This window comes from Rana temporaria, chromosome 10, assembly GCF_905171775.1.
Source record: "Rana temporaria chromosome 10, aRanTem1.1, whole genome shotgun sequence".
Classification (NCBI taxonomy): Eukaryota; Metazoa; Chordata; class Amphibia; order Anura; family Ranidae; genus Rana; species Rana temporaria.
Window position 1 is genome coordinate 59715933 of NC_053498.1, and position 14492 is coordinate 59730424.

The 14492-nt window shown below is 40.4% G+C and overlaps 1 protein-coding gene across 2 annotated transcripts in view; it reads right to left on the reverse strand.

Annotated features, from left to right (window-relative positions):
- Positions 1 to 14492, reverse strand: part of LOC120915118 (stabilizer of axonemal microtubules 1-like) — a 56321-nt gene that overhangs the window by 13946 nt on the left and 27883 nt on the right. For both annotated transcript variants that reach the window (XM_040325372.1, XM_040325373.1), the window contains exon 7: positions 12792 to 12939. In XM_040325372.1, coding sequence (XP_040181306.1) covers positions 12792 to 12939 — 148 coding nt within the window. The remainder of the gene's footprint in view (positions 1 to 12791; positions 12940 to 14492) is intronic.

Here is a 14492-nt window from a genome sequence, read left to right on the forward strand (position 1 = left end):
TTTTAAGATCACTCAGATTATTCATAGCCCAATTTGTGGCCTGGATCGCTTCTTTATGATTTATAATCGTGTAGAGCGATGCTACATCTGCTGTGGCCATGTATATAGAACTCCCATCAAGTACAATAGTATCCAGCAACTGGATCAGATGTTTTGTATCTCTGAGATAAGCTTCCGTTTTCTTCACCAAAGGTTGCAGAAACCAATCTATGTATTCTCCTATTCTCGCACCTACGGAGTTTATGCCATTAACTATTGGTCTTCCTGGTGGGTCATCTCTTGATTTGTGGATTTTTGGGAGTGTATACAGTACTGGTATCTTGCATCCCATTGGTTGCAGGTATTTTGCTTCCTTCTTGTTTAGCAATTCTTTCTTCCTTCCTCTCTTGATTAGTTTTGCTAGGTCATCTTTGTAGCGTACTATTGGGTTCCCAGGTAGTTTTAAATAGGTAGTCTTGTCACTCAATTGGCGCTCGATTTCCTTCTTGTAGGCCACTTTAGATTGAATGACAATAGCCCCCCCCTTGTCAGCTTGTCTAACCACCACATCATTCCTCTCTTCGAGTTTCCGTATCCCATTTCTGATGTCTCCTGGGTCCGATATTTTCTTAATCTTCAAATCATGTAGATCTTTTAGTACCATACGCCTGAATGCTTCAATGTGTCCGTCATTACTTATTGGTGGGTTGAATACAGATTTGTTCCTTAGGTTACTAAAAACAACATCATTATCTTCAGTAGTAATTCTTGTTACACCTTCTCCTGGTTTGTTCATTATATACTTTTTAATGTGGAGATTTCTGGCAAATTTGTTGATATCCACATACGCATCAAATTTATTAAAGTTTTTCTTAGGGGCATATTTGAGGCCCTTATCCAATACTTTAAGTTCTTCTTTGGTGAGTTCTATCCCGCTAATATTGATGACTCCTTCCCCTATCAATCTCTTCTTCTTCTGTTTTTTTGTTCCCGCTCTGCATCCTCTCCTCGGTTTCCGTGACTTCCAGATTGATTTTCCTGGGTTCTTGTAGGTGTTCTTCTCGGTTTTTCCTCTTTGTCCCGACTCCTCCGAGAGTCTTTGTTCCTGTGTTCTCCTTTCCTCATTTCTCCTGGTCTCGGTCTCGGGCTCCAATACCTCTGTCTCTGCACCCCATTCTCCCAATGACGCCTTGGGGATTCCTGGCGTCTCGGCTCTAAAAAACGCCTAGGAGATGCGTTTCTATTTTCTCTTACATAGGAAAAATGACGATATGGTGTTCTCCTATTATCAGAAACTCTCGGGGTTCTCCCCCCTCCACCATCATCCCTTCTTAAATGATCATAATAATTGTATACAGGTACATTGTATGAATGATCATAAGCCCTTCTTTCTTCCTGTGGATAATAGTTACCTTCACGTCTTTGATTTTCATAATGATTCATATCCTGGTACGCTTGATTTCTCCACGGTGGTGTTCGTGATCTCCCCCTATTAGGTATTTGTTGAAAGGGTCTAGGGGCATTATAGGTATTTTGGTTATTCCGGTTGTTTTTCCAGAAGGGTTTCCAGCCATTATTGTTCCCATTTTTTCTGGGTTTATGATTTGGGGTATTTGTGCCATTATTTAACTCCATTGTATTGACATTCTGATTGCTTTCTTTTCCATTGACTATATCTCTTGTGTCTTGTTCAGGTGAACTCCTATTAGAAGAAGTCCCAGGCTCTTCTAATTTGTTCTGCCATTTATAAACTAGATCATCCTCATAGTCTTTCATATCCCTTTGATATTTTCTTTTTTTCCTAGCTACTGTTTCCTTGTCTTTTTGTTCCATGTCCCGCTGTAATTGATTAGACAGGGCTACAAATTCAGGTAGTTCCTTACTACTTTCCAGGTTGTTTTTCAGTTCAGTGATAGTGCGATCAAGTGTTCTGATTTTGCGTTGTTTTCTTTTTATCAAAAAAGCTAAAAGCTCTAGGCCTTTATCATTAAAGAACTGAAACCACTCATCCGTGGACTCTTTATCTATTAAACCATCATTGATGGGTACATCCCACCTTAATCTCCTTGGGATTAATCTATCCTTTATGTATTTCTCATGGGTTGCGATGTCCCACCAGGCATTGATTTTCTTCTCCATTAAGTGGCCCATCTTTCTGAAACAATTTCCAATATTCCCTGTTGGGTTCTCTTCAGGTTTCTCAAATATATTTTCCATATCTAATTCCCTATTCTCAAGAAACCCAAATACCTCCATGATATGCTGCACAAGTAATGTAGATCTAATAGCAAGTATGAAAAATGGGGGGGAACTAATGCGCAAATCAACCTAGCCAAGGCAATAATAAACTAAAATAACGATAGATAACATATAAAGCAGTTAATAAGCAGCAGCCACTACTAAAAATGCTCACGCATTCAGAGTAAATGAATAACAGGTTGGATGTAGTAGCGCTTGCCCAATATATAATAGAATAAATAAGGTGACAATCCAAAATAAATGAAAGTAAAAAACGTCAATCCACCACCGACTGTGGGTCTAAAAGTGTTCCACTCAAATTGATGTCCAAAGAATGACCACCCAACATTTAGAATTCAAATGTGGTAAGTCATGATGAGTGGTAAATAATAATTGGATAAAGAAAACACAATTATGCCAATGACAGCACAATGTAAATCATTAAGAACAGTGATCACAATAAAAATAGTGACATCCAAAAAAATGCTTCAATCAAAAAAGTGCATAGTGCAACATAATGCAATACAAAATAGTCCACAAAATGATCCAAACAAGTAGCATGCATAAGTGAGCATGAACAAAAATAATTAAAAATATATATGTTGTGCCAATCAAACCAGAAAGACAAATAAATTTCTGGCAGTATAGTGTTAAAAAAAGTGTGTCCAGTGCACAATCCGTGCAGGAAAGAATATATAAATAATGTTCTATAAAAATATTTCAATCAATAAAATTGAATGAATAGGTGACAATCTATATATAAATTATAAAGTGCAAAAAGTGCTTCAATGAATCCATTAAAGAAAACTTGAGTGGTTGATGCTGAACGTGCAATCGTGCTTGAATACAATCCTTCAGGCTCCCCACAGTGTCTGGAGAATAGTGTGTTCCAGCCCCTTACCTCTGGAGGGCTTTACATAAAGCCTCTATGTTAATACTCCCAAATACGGCGGCTTGCTGCTCCACTCCCATATACCACGGCTCATGGGTTAAAGATGACTCTCAAATGACAAAAGGGAAGCCTCCATAGCATAAAATCAAACGATTTATTAGGTAAAACAAAGTAATATACACTCACAAACAGATGAGATGTAAACAGCGTGTCTGTCTTAGTGTCTCCGCTCTGCGGCCGCGAGCGGATGACGTCACCAGTAGCTCTCCACGTCCTCACGCGTATCGTGACTGACAAAACGTCACTTAATCATAGGATGGAGAGCGGCTGGTACGAGGGTGACTTATATAGTGCCGTGGTATATATTGTCAAAGTGATTAGATATTTCATATTTTATTTTCATCTATGGTTTTCCACTCGATATGATTTTCCTCCCACATTGGGGGATTATTCCAGTGTTATGAAAATGTTTTGGAGCAGTACTCCTGCTTGGATATATATGTGTCATTTAGATTTTTTCTATTTTGTCATTCCTTCCTTTCATCTATTCCTTAGCTATCCAGCAGGGGGTAGAGGTATTCCTATCCCAATTAATCCTTTTGCATTGTGCCTTTCCCACCACTGGAGGGAGTGCATTCCGCTTTTTATTCACTTCAGCCTGTTAATATATGTTTGAAAAAATGAACGTTACAGTCATTGTATTTGAAGCCCCAGTAGTAGCGTTGCATACGAAAATTTTTCAGATTATTTGTTTACTATTTGCCGCCACGGCACTATATAAGTCACCCTCGTACCAGCCGCTCTCCATCCTATGATTAAGTGACGTTTTGTCAGTCACGATACGCGTGAGGACGTGGAGAGCTACTGGTGACGTCATCCGCTCGCGGCCGCAGAGCGGAGACACTAAGACAGACACGCTGTTTACATCTCATCTGTTTGTGAGTGTATATTACTTTGTTTTACCTAATAAATCGTTTGATTTTATGCTATGGAGGCTTCCCTTTTGTCATTTGAGAGTCATCTTTAACCCATGAGCCGTGGTATATGGGAGTGGAGCAGCAAGCCGCCGTATTTGGGAGTATTAACATAGAGGCTTTATGTAAAGCCCTCCAGAGGTAAGGGGCTGGAACACACTATTCTCCAGACACTGTGGGGAGCCTGAAGGATTGTATTCAAGCACGATTGCACGTTCAGCATCAACCACTCAAGTTTTCTTTAATGGATTCATTGAAGCACTTTTTGCACTTTATAATTTATATATAGATTGTCACCTATTCATTCAATTTTATTGATTGAAATATTTTTATAGAACATTATTTATATATTCTTTCCTGCACGGATTGTGCACTGGACACACTTTTTTTAACACTATACTGCCAGAAATTTATTTGTCTTTCTGGTTTGATTGGCACAACATATATATTTTTAATTATTTTTGTTCATGCTCACTTATGCATGCTACTTGTTTGGATCATTTTGTGGACTATTTTGTATTGCATTATGTTGCACTATGCACTTTTTTGATTGAAGCATTTTTTTGGATGTCACTATTTTTATTGTGATCACTGTTCTTAATGATTTACATTGTGCTGTCATTGGCATAATTGTGTTTTCTTTATCCAATTATTATTTACCACTCATCATGACTTACCACATTTGAATTCTAAATGTTGGGTGGTCATTCTTTGGACATCAATTTGAGTGGAACACTTTTAGACCCACAGTCGGTGGTGGATTGACGTTTTTTACTTTCATTTATTTTGGATTGTCACCTTATTTATTCTATTATATATTGGGCAAGCGCTACTACATCCAACCTTTTATTCATTTACTCTGAATGCGTGAGCATTTTTAGTAGTGGCTGCTGCTTATTAACTGCTTTATATGTTATCTATCGTTATTTTAGTTTATTATTGCCTTGGCTAGGTTGATTTGCGCATTAGTTCCCCCCCATTTTTCATACTTGCTATTAGATCTACATTACTTGTGCAGCATATCATGGAGGTATTTGGGTTTCTTGAGAATAGGGAATTAGATATGGAAAATATATTTGAGAAACCTGAAGAGAACCCAACAGGGAATATTGGAAATTGTTTCAGAAAGATGGGCCACTTAATGGAGAAGAAAATCAATGCCTGGTGGGACATCGCAACCCATGAGAAATACATAAAGGATAGATTAATCCCAAGGAGATTAAGGTGGGATGTACCCATCAATGATGGTTTAATAGATAAAGAGTCCACGGATGAGTGGTTTCAGTTCTTTAATGATAAAGGCCTAGAGCTTTTAGCTTTTTTGATAAAAAGAAAACAACGCAAAATCAGAACACTTGATCGCACTATCACTGAACTGAAAAACAACCTGGAAAGTAGTAAGGAACTACCTGAATTTGTAGCCCTGTCTAATCAATTACAGCGGGACATGGAACAAAAAGACAAGGAAACAGTAGCTAGGAAAAAAAGAAAATATCAAAGGGATATGAAAGACTATGAGGATGATCTAGTTTATAAATGGCAGAACAAATTAGAAGAGCCTGGGACTTCTTCTAATAGGAGTTCACCTGAACAAGACACAAGAGATATAGTCAATGGAAAAGAAAGCAATCAGAATGTCAATACAATGGAGTTAAATAATGGCACAAATACCCCAAATCATAAACCCAGAAAAAATGGGAACAATAATGGCTGGAAACCCTTCTGGAAAAACAACCGGAATAACCAAAATACCTATAATGCCCCTAGACCCTTTCAACAAATACCTAATAGGGGGAGATCACGAACACCACCGTGGAGAAATCAAGCGTACCAGGATATGAATCATTATGAAAATCAAAGACGTGAAGGTAACTATTATCCACAGGAAGAAAGAAGGGCTTATGATCATTCATACAATGTACCTGTATACAATTATTATGATCATTTAAGAAGGGATGATGGTGGAGGGGGGAGAACCCCGAGAGTTTCTGATAATAGGAGAACACCATATCGTCATTTTTCCTATGTAAGAGAAAATAGAAACGCATCTCCTAGGCGTTTTTTAGAGCCGAGACGCCAGGAATCCCCAAGGCGTCATTGGGAGAATGGGGTGCAGAGACAGAGGTATTGGAGCCCGAGACCGAGACCAGGAGAAATGAGGAAAGGAGAACACAGGAACAAAGACTCTCGGAGGAGTCGGGACAAAGAGGAAAAACCGAGAAGAACACCTACAAGAACCCAGGAAAATCAATCTGGAAGTCACGGAAACCGAGGAGAGGATGCAGAGCGGGAACAAAAAAACAGAAGAAGAAGAGATTGATAGGGGAAGGAGTCATCAATATTAGCGGGATAGAACTCACCAAAGAAGAACTTAAAGTATTGGATAAGGGCCTCAAATATGCCCCTAAGAAAAACTTTAATAAATTTGATGCGTATGTGGATATCAACAAATTTGCCAGAAATCTCCACATTAAAAAGTATATAATGAACAAACCAGGAGAAGGTGTAACAAGAATTACTACTGAAGATAATGATGTTGTTTTTAGTAACCTAAGGAACAAATCTGTATTCAACCCACCAATAAGTAATGACGGACACATTGAAGCATTCAGGCGTATGGTACTAAAAGATCTACATGATTTGAAGATTAAGAAAATATCGGACCCAGGAGACATCAGAAATGGGATACGGAAACTCGAAGAGAGGAATGATGTGGTGGTTAGACAAGCTGACAAGGGGGGGGCTATTGTCATTCAATCTAAAGTGGCCTACAAGAAGGAAATCGAGCGCCAATTGAGTGACAAGACTACCTATTTAAAACTACCTGGGAACCCAATAGTACGCTACAAAGATGACCTAGCAAAACTAATCAAGAGAGGAAGGAAGAAAGAATTGCTAAACAAGAAGGAAGCAAAATACCTGCAACCAATGGGATGCAAGATACCAGTACTGTATACACTCCCAAAAATCCACAAATCAAGAGATGACCCACCAGGAAGACCAATAGTTAATGGCATAAACTCCGTAGGTGCGAGAATAGGAGAATACATAGATTGGTTTCTGCAACCTTTGGTGAAGAAAACGGAAGCTTATCTCAGAGATACAAAACATCTGATCCAGTTGCTGGATACTATTGTACTTGATGGGAGTTCTATATACATGGCCACAGCAGATGTAGCATCGCTCTACACGATTATAAATCATAAAGAAGCGATCCAGGCCACAAATTGGGCTATGAATAATCTGAGTGATCTTAAAACCCCACAAAAGAACTTTATCTCCAATTGTTTAGAATACAGTCTAGACCATAATTACTTCTGGTATGACAGTGATTATTTCAAACAAATATGTGGGATTGCGATGGGCGCTAAGTATGCCCCTAGTGTGGCAAATCTGTACATGGCTGAATGGGAAGCAGAAGTTTTATATAACAGAAAACCACCTCAGTTACTTTTATATAGACGTTTTATTGATGATATTTTAATTATTTGGTCAGGAGATAGGGAGAGTCTTATAGACTTTGGCTTTTATTTGAATTTTAATGAGAAAAACATTAAATTATCATGGGAGATTAGTGATGAGAAAATCAGCTTTCTGGACTTGGAGATTACCAAAGAAGAAACTAAGTTGGTAACAAAAACACATTTCAAAACGGTAGACAGAAATAGCTACCTACCCTTAGACAGTTGTCATCACACTCCCTGGTTGGAAAATATTCCTAAAGGCCAGTTCCTAAGACTAAGGAGAAACTGTACAAAGACTGATGTATTCTTGGAACAAGCTGATTTTGTCGGCAAGAGATTTGTAGAAAAAGGCTACAAACAAGACTTTATTGAGAGAAAAATTAAAGATGTGGTTGCACTAGATAGAGATACGCTGATCCAGGACTCTACTAGGATTAATTCTTTTGCCGGCAAAGTTCCCCTAATAATGGACTACAATGTACAACATAAGCAAATAGAAGCAATTTGCAAGAAATATTGGCATATTGTAAAAGCCGATCGCCATCTATCATCAATATTGCCAGAAAAACCAATGTTTACGTATAGGAGGGCACCTACTTTAAGAGACATGATTGCTAAAAATGTTCTCGACCCACCTGAGAAAAAAAGCTTTTCTTTTTTCAATGAGAAAGGTTATTACCCATGCAAAAGATGCTTTACATGTAAACACACAAAAGAGAGCAAAAAGAAAAAGGAAAACTTTAAATCCAGTGTCACAGGAAAAGAATATAAAATTAAAGAGTTTATTTCCTGTGATACTGAAGGGGTCGTGTACCTCCTGGAATGCCCATGCAAAATCCAATATGTTGGTAGAACAAAAAGAAAACTTTGGATAAGACTACGTGAACATACACAAAACATTATTAATGCGTACCCAAAACACAGCCTGTCTCGCCACTATGAGCGTTATCATAATAAGGATCCCTCCTCACTTAAGGTATGGGGCATAGAGAAATACAAACCCCACTGGAGAGGAGATAACAGAATACAAAAAATTAGTCAGGCGGAATCCCGTTGGATACATGAATTATGCACTTTAACACCGCACGGGCATAACATTGAGTTTGATCTTAATTGTTTTATATCTAATTTTTAGTTTTTTTATCCTTCTCCTTTTTATTATGACCTATTTTAATGTTTTTATCATAAACATTGCTTTTAGAGGATTTTAGTTATTATTAAGCCATTTTTCCTAATCTATGTGGATACATTACTGTATTTGGAAGACCTATATGGATATACGTTTTTGTCCCTTGTCAAAGTGATTAGATATTTCATATTTTATTTTCATCTATGGTTTTCCACTCGATATGATTTTCCTCCCACATTGGGGGATTATTCCAGTGTTATGAAAATGTTTTGGAGCAGTACTCCTGCTTGGATATATATGTGTCATTTAGATTTTTTCTATTTTGTCATTCCTTCCTTTCATCTATTCCTTAGCTATCCAGCAGGGGGTAGAGGTATTCCTATCCCAATTAATCCTTTTGCATTGTGCCTTTCCCACCACTGGAGGGAGTGCATTCCGCTTTTTATTCACTTCAGCCTGTTAATATATGTTTGAAAAAATGAACGTTACAGTCATTGTATTTGAAGCCCCAGTAGTAGCGTTGCATACGAAAATTTTTCAGATTATTTGTTTACTATTTGCCGCCACGGCACTATATAAGTCACCCTCGTACCAGCCGCTCTCCATCCTATGATTAAGTGACGTTTTGTCAGTCACGATACGCGTGAGGACGTGGAGAGCTACTGGTGACGTCATCCGCTCGCGGCCGCAGAGCGGAGACACTAAGACAGACACGCTGTTTACATCTCATCTGTTTGTGAGTGTATATTACTTTGTTTTACCTAATAAATCGTTTGATTTTATGCTATGGAGGCTTCCCTTTTGTCATTTGAGAGTCATCTTTAACCCATGAGCCGTGGTATATGGGAGTGGAGCAGCAAGCCGCCGTATTTGGGAGTATTAACATAGAGGCTTTATGTAAAGCCCTCCAGAGGTAAGGGGCTGGAACACACTATTCTCCAGACACTGTGGGGAGCCTGAAGGATTGTATTCAAGCACGATTGCACGTTCAGCATCAACCACTCAAGTTTTCTTTAATGGATTCATTGAAGCACTTTTTGCACTTTATAATTTATATATAGATTGTCACCTATTCATTCAATTTTATTGATTGAAATATTTTTATAGAACATTATTTATATATTCTTTCCTGCACGGATTGTGCACTGGACACACTTTTTTTAACACTATACTGCCAGAAATTTATTTGTCTTTCTGGTTTGATTGGCACAACATATATATTTTTAATTATTTTTGTTCATGCTCACTTATGCATGCTACTTGTTTGGATCATTTTGTGGACTATTTTGTATTGCATTATGTTGCACTATGCACTTTTTTGATTGAAGCACTTTTTTGGATGTCACTATTTTTATTGTGATCACTGTTCTTAATGATTTACATTGTGCTGTCATTGGCATAATTGTGTTTTCTTTATCCAATTATTATTTACCACTCATCATGACTTACCACATTTGAATTCTAAATGTTGGGTGGTCATTCTTTGGACATCAATTTGAGTGGAACACTTTTAGACCCACAGTCGGTGGTGGATTGACGTTTTTTACTTTCATTTATTTTGGATTGTCACCTTATTTATTCTATTATATATTGGGCAAGCGCTACTACATCCAACCTGTTATTCAATGCATGAAAGACTTATTAATTTTTTGTACTAATATGAATAAAAAAGGTGTTTTTAAATATATGTGCATTTGCCATTGTGCCTGTGGAGTATTATCAGCAGACTGCGCAGATACTAAATTGTATTATAGATTTTAAACTTAAACCAGCCAACATTAAATGTAAACCTTTCTGTTACTTATATTGTGCCTGACCATATTTCTCTGGTGTAGCAGTGTACACTTGGCACTTTTATTTTTCAAACTTGTTTTTAAGTATTTTCTATGGCAGCCATTCTCACCCAGTGTTCTGTGGAATCCAAGGGTTCCTTCAGAGGTTACTGGGGTACCCTAAGCTTTTTACTGAATGACTTCCCATTTGATTCTGCTGGCATAGTTACAAAGCCAACACAACCTGGCAGAACCAGCAGCATGGCTCCAATGATCTTTTTAGCTGTCTGAACGGGTGGCATTTTAGCCACCACTATAAGGGGGGCATTCTCCTCACTGACCGCCATTGTAAGGCATATACTTTCCATTGACTCCCTATTGATTGTTAAGCAGGGGTTCCCTGAAATCTGAAAATAAATTCAATGTCCCTCTGGGGTAAAAAGGAAAAAGGCTGGTTAATGGCATTGTTGACAGATGATCAAGCATGGGTTGCCTTAACCACTTAAGGACCACCGCACGCCGATGTACATCGGCAGAATGGCACGGCTGGGCACAAGGGCGTACAGGTACATCTCCTTTAAGATCCCAGCCGGCGCTGGCGCGCTCGCGACCCGGGCCTAAGCTACGTGACCGTGCCAGCGGGGCCCGCGGACCCGGTTGCCGCTGGTGTCCCACGATCGGGTCACAGAGCTGAAGAACGGGGAGAGGTAAGTGTAAACAAACCTTTCTCCGTTCTTCCTAGTGGCAGTGTCAGTGATCGTCTGTTGCCTGTCATAGGGAACGACGATCAGTGATGTGTCATGCCAGGCCACACCCCCTACAGTAAGAATCACACACTAGGGCACACTTAACCTCTACAGCGCCATGTAGTGGTTAACCCCTTCACTGCCAGTGTCATTTTTACAGTAATCAGTGCATTGTTATAGCACCGATCGCTGTAAAAATGACAATGGTCCCAAAAATGTGTCAAAAGTGTCCAATGTGTCCGCCATAATGTCGCAGTCACGATAAAAATCGCTGATCGCCACCATTACCAGTAAAAAAAAGAAATTATAAAAATGCCATAAAACTTCTCCCTATTTTGTAGACGCTATAACTTTTGCGTAAACCGATCAATAAACGCTTATTGCAATTTTTTTTACCAAAAATATGTAGAAGAATACGTATCGGCCTAAACTGAGGAAAAACGCAGAGGTGATCAAATACCACCAAAAGAAAGCTCTATTTGTGGGAAATAAAGGATGTCAATTTTGTTTGGGAGCTACGTCGCAATTGTCAGTTAAAGCGACGCAGTGCCGAATCGCAAAAAGTGGCCTGGTCCTTTAGCTACAAACTGGTCCGGGGCTTATGTGGTTAGGATAAGTTCACTTTTTTAAAAACAAAATAATAAATGTACATATTTTTGCAGGCAAAAAATTTGCATTTCTAATTCTTTTTTCTTGGAGCCTGGAAAGTATTGCACCTGCAATCTGGGGGATTCCTGCAGACTTCTCATTGTATCTGTCTGCTTGTGCCTCGTACAGCCAGGCAGATACACACTGACAGGAAGAGACAATGAACTACCAGAGCACTCAGCAGTACTATAAAAGTTCATTGAAACTTCAAGCCGACAGCAGGAAAGTCTATGGCCCCGTTCACACGACCGAGTTTCTCGGCAGAATTCAGCCAGAAACTCGATCAGAGCCGTATTCTGCCGAGAAACCCGGTCGTGTGTACACTTTTGGCCGAGGAAACCGACGGTAACTCGTCGAGCCAAATAGAGAACATGTTCTCTATTTCCTCGTTAGTCAACGGGGAAACTTGGCTCGGCGAGATCCTCGGCGGCTTCACAAGGAACTCGACGAGCAAAACGATGTGTTTTGCCCGTCCAGTTTCTCGGATGTGTGTACGGGGCCTATCAGGACTTGTAGTTTCCCATTCACAGGGGACTGTGAATGAATGATGTGGAATGCCTTGCATTTTGGCCTCCTTGATATATGCATACAATAAATTGGTGTTTTCTTGTAAGTTTCTTATAACTACAGTATATTGGTGGCTCTACTGGTGGTAAAGTTACAGCCTCACATTTTATTTGGCCACCAGATTTGTGATGGTTACCAAAAAGATCTTGATTTGGTAACCACATTGTTTCATTATACTCACAAGTGATTGGCTAGAAACGACACCTGTCTTACATTGGTCCATTACAAGACTAGCATATGAATTTGCAGAAAAGAACCTGGATATGAATTGGCTAAGGCTAAAATAAAAGAAGCTACTGGATATTGAAGATAAAGATAAATGTGTGCATAAGTGTGAAACACAAACTCCAAAACCCACGTTGGAGAGATTTTTTTTTTTTACCTTTGTGACTGTATTCCCCTCTACTTGTCCTCCTCTCTCCTTATCCATGGCTGTCAATTCCTCTTTCAGTTGCGCTGGCTCAGGCCTAGGATGCAGAGCAGGGTTCCAGCCAGGAAAAGCTTCCCTTTGAACCGTCCTAAAGTCAGTGCTGATAATCATGGACAAAGAAAAAGATAGTTTACAGATACTTGTTGTGCATTCTCGTTATGCTCCTTTTTTCCCCTCAAATGGTATATTTACTGTATGTATCGCTCACTTCAGTGCAGAGAATAGAAAGTTAGTCTTTTGGCTCTTTTTAGTAAATGTTTCTTTTAAAGCTGAACTCCAGTCAGCCATAAAAACTAATAGTATGTGCCCCCTTGAAGAGCAATGTTGACAGGGCCGGCGCTACCACTAGGCAGATTAGGCAGCCGCCTAGAGCGCACTGTCATCAAGAGCGCAACTACGGCTGCTGTGTACACGGCTTTCTGTTGTGGAGAAGACACTGTCTTGCCCTTGTGTAGAGAGTCGGGTGCCAGTCCAAGAGGACTGACAAACACAAGGAGGGGGTTGGAGTGCGGAGATGGCGTGGCTCAGTCACTGGGGAAAGCAGGTGATTTTTGGTGAAGCCGCTCCGCACTGTATGGGAGTGAACTCCGCTCCCCTCCTACCGACAATATACACAGCAGCCTGTAAGTGTCTTCACCAGCTCCCGCCGACACTCCTCCTGAGCACTGACACACACACACTGAAGTGACTAGCTGGGGAGCCGCACACCTCTGTGTATAGGGACTGGGAGACATTAGAGGAGGAAAATACAACGACTCTGTTGTTTGAAAATGCCGCCCATTCCACACCACTGACTGCTCGCAAACTGCACTCTGTACTCACTCAGCCCGCCTCCGTTATACGATGTCCTTCAGGTCGGGATTACACACACAGAGTTCTCCTCAGCTCTTCCTTCTGATAACCCTCGAGCTCCCTCCCTGGAATGTCCCCCCTCCCCTCACATTGCACAGGTCACAGCGCGGGAGATTGGAAGCCGAGAATGTAGGTGAGTGCTTGGCCATGATACATACAGTATGCTGTTGCTGGAGCTGGTATCACTGATTAGTACTGTGCGGTCAGTGTATTTATTTAAGTTTCTTTCTTCTGCTGGTGGTGACCACCCATAGAAAACACTGCCTACAGGTCAGGCTGCTGCCCACTAGTCCCTATGTATTCTAGTTACTGCTGATGCTAGTGCAGCTGGGGGTGCAGAATTTACTAGAACTGGGCTGTATTTTCCTCCACTTGTAACATCTAAAAGGGGTATTTTCCTCATCTCCCTTCCACCAGCAGTCAGCAGCTGCAGTAAAAAGAAAAAAAAGCCAATCAGTTCTAGTAAATGCTGCCCTCCCTGTCCAGAGGTCTGTACACCCGCTGTGCTCATTATGAGGGGTTCCCACCATCCCCGTGCTGAGTTCCCGGGTCTGTACACCCGCTGTGCTCATTATGAGGGGTTCCCACCATCCCTGTGCTGTGCTGAGTTCCCGGGTCTGTACACCCGCTGTGCCCATTATGAGGGGTTCCCACCATCCCTGTGCTGAGTTCCCGGGTCTGTACACCCGCTGTGCCCATTATGAGGGGTTCCCACCATCCCTGTGCTGAGTTCCCAGGTCTGTACACCCGCTGTGCTCATTATGAGGGGTTCCCACCATCCCTGTGCTGAGTTCCCAGGTC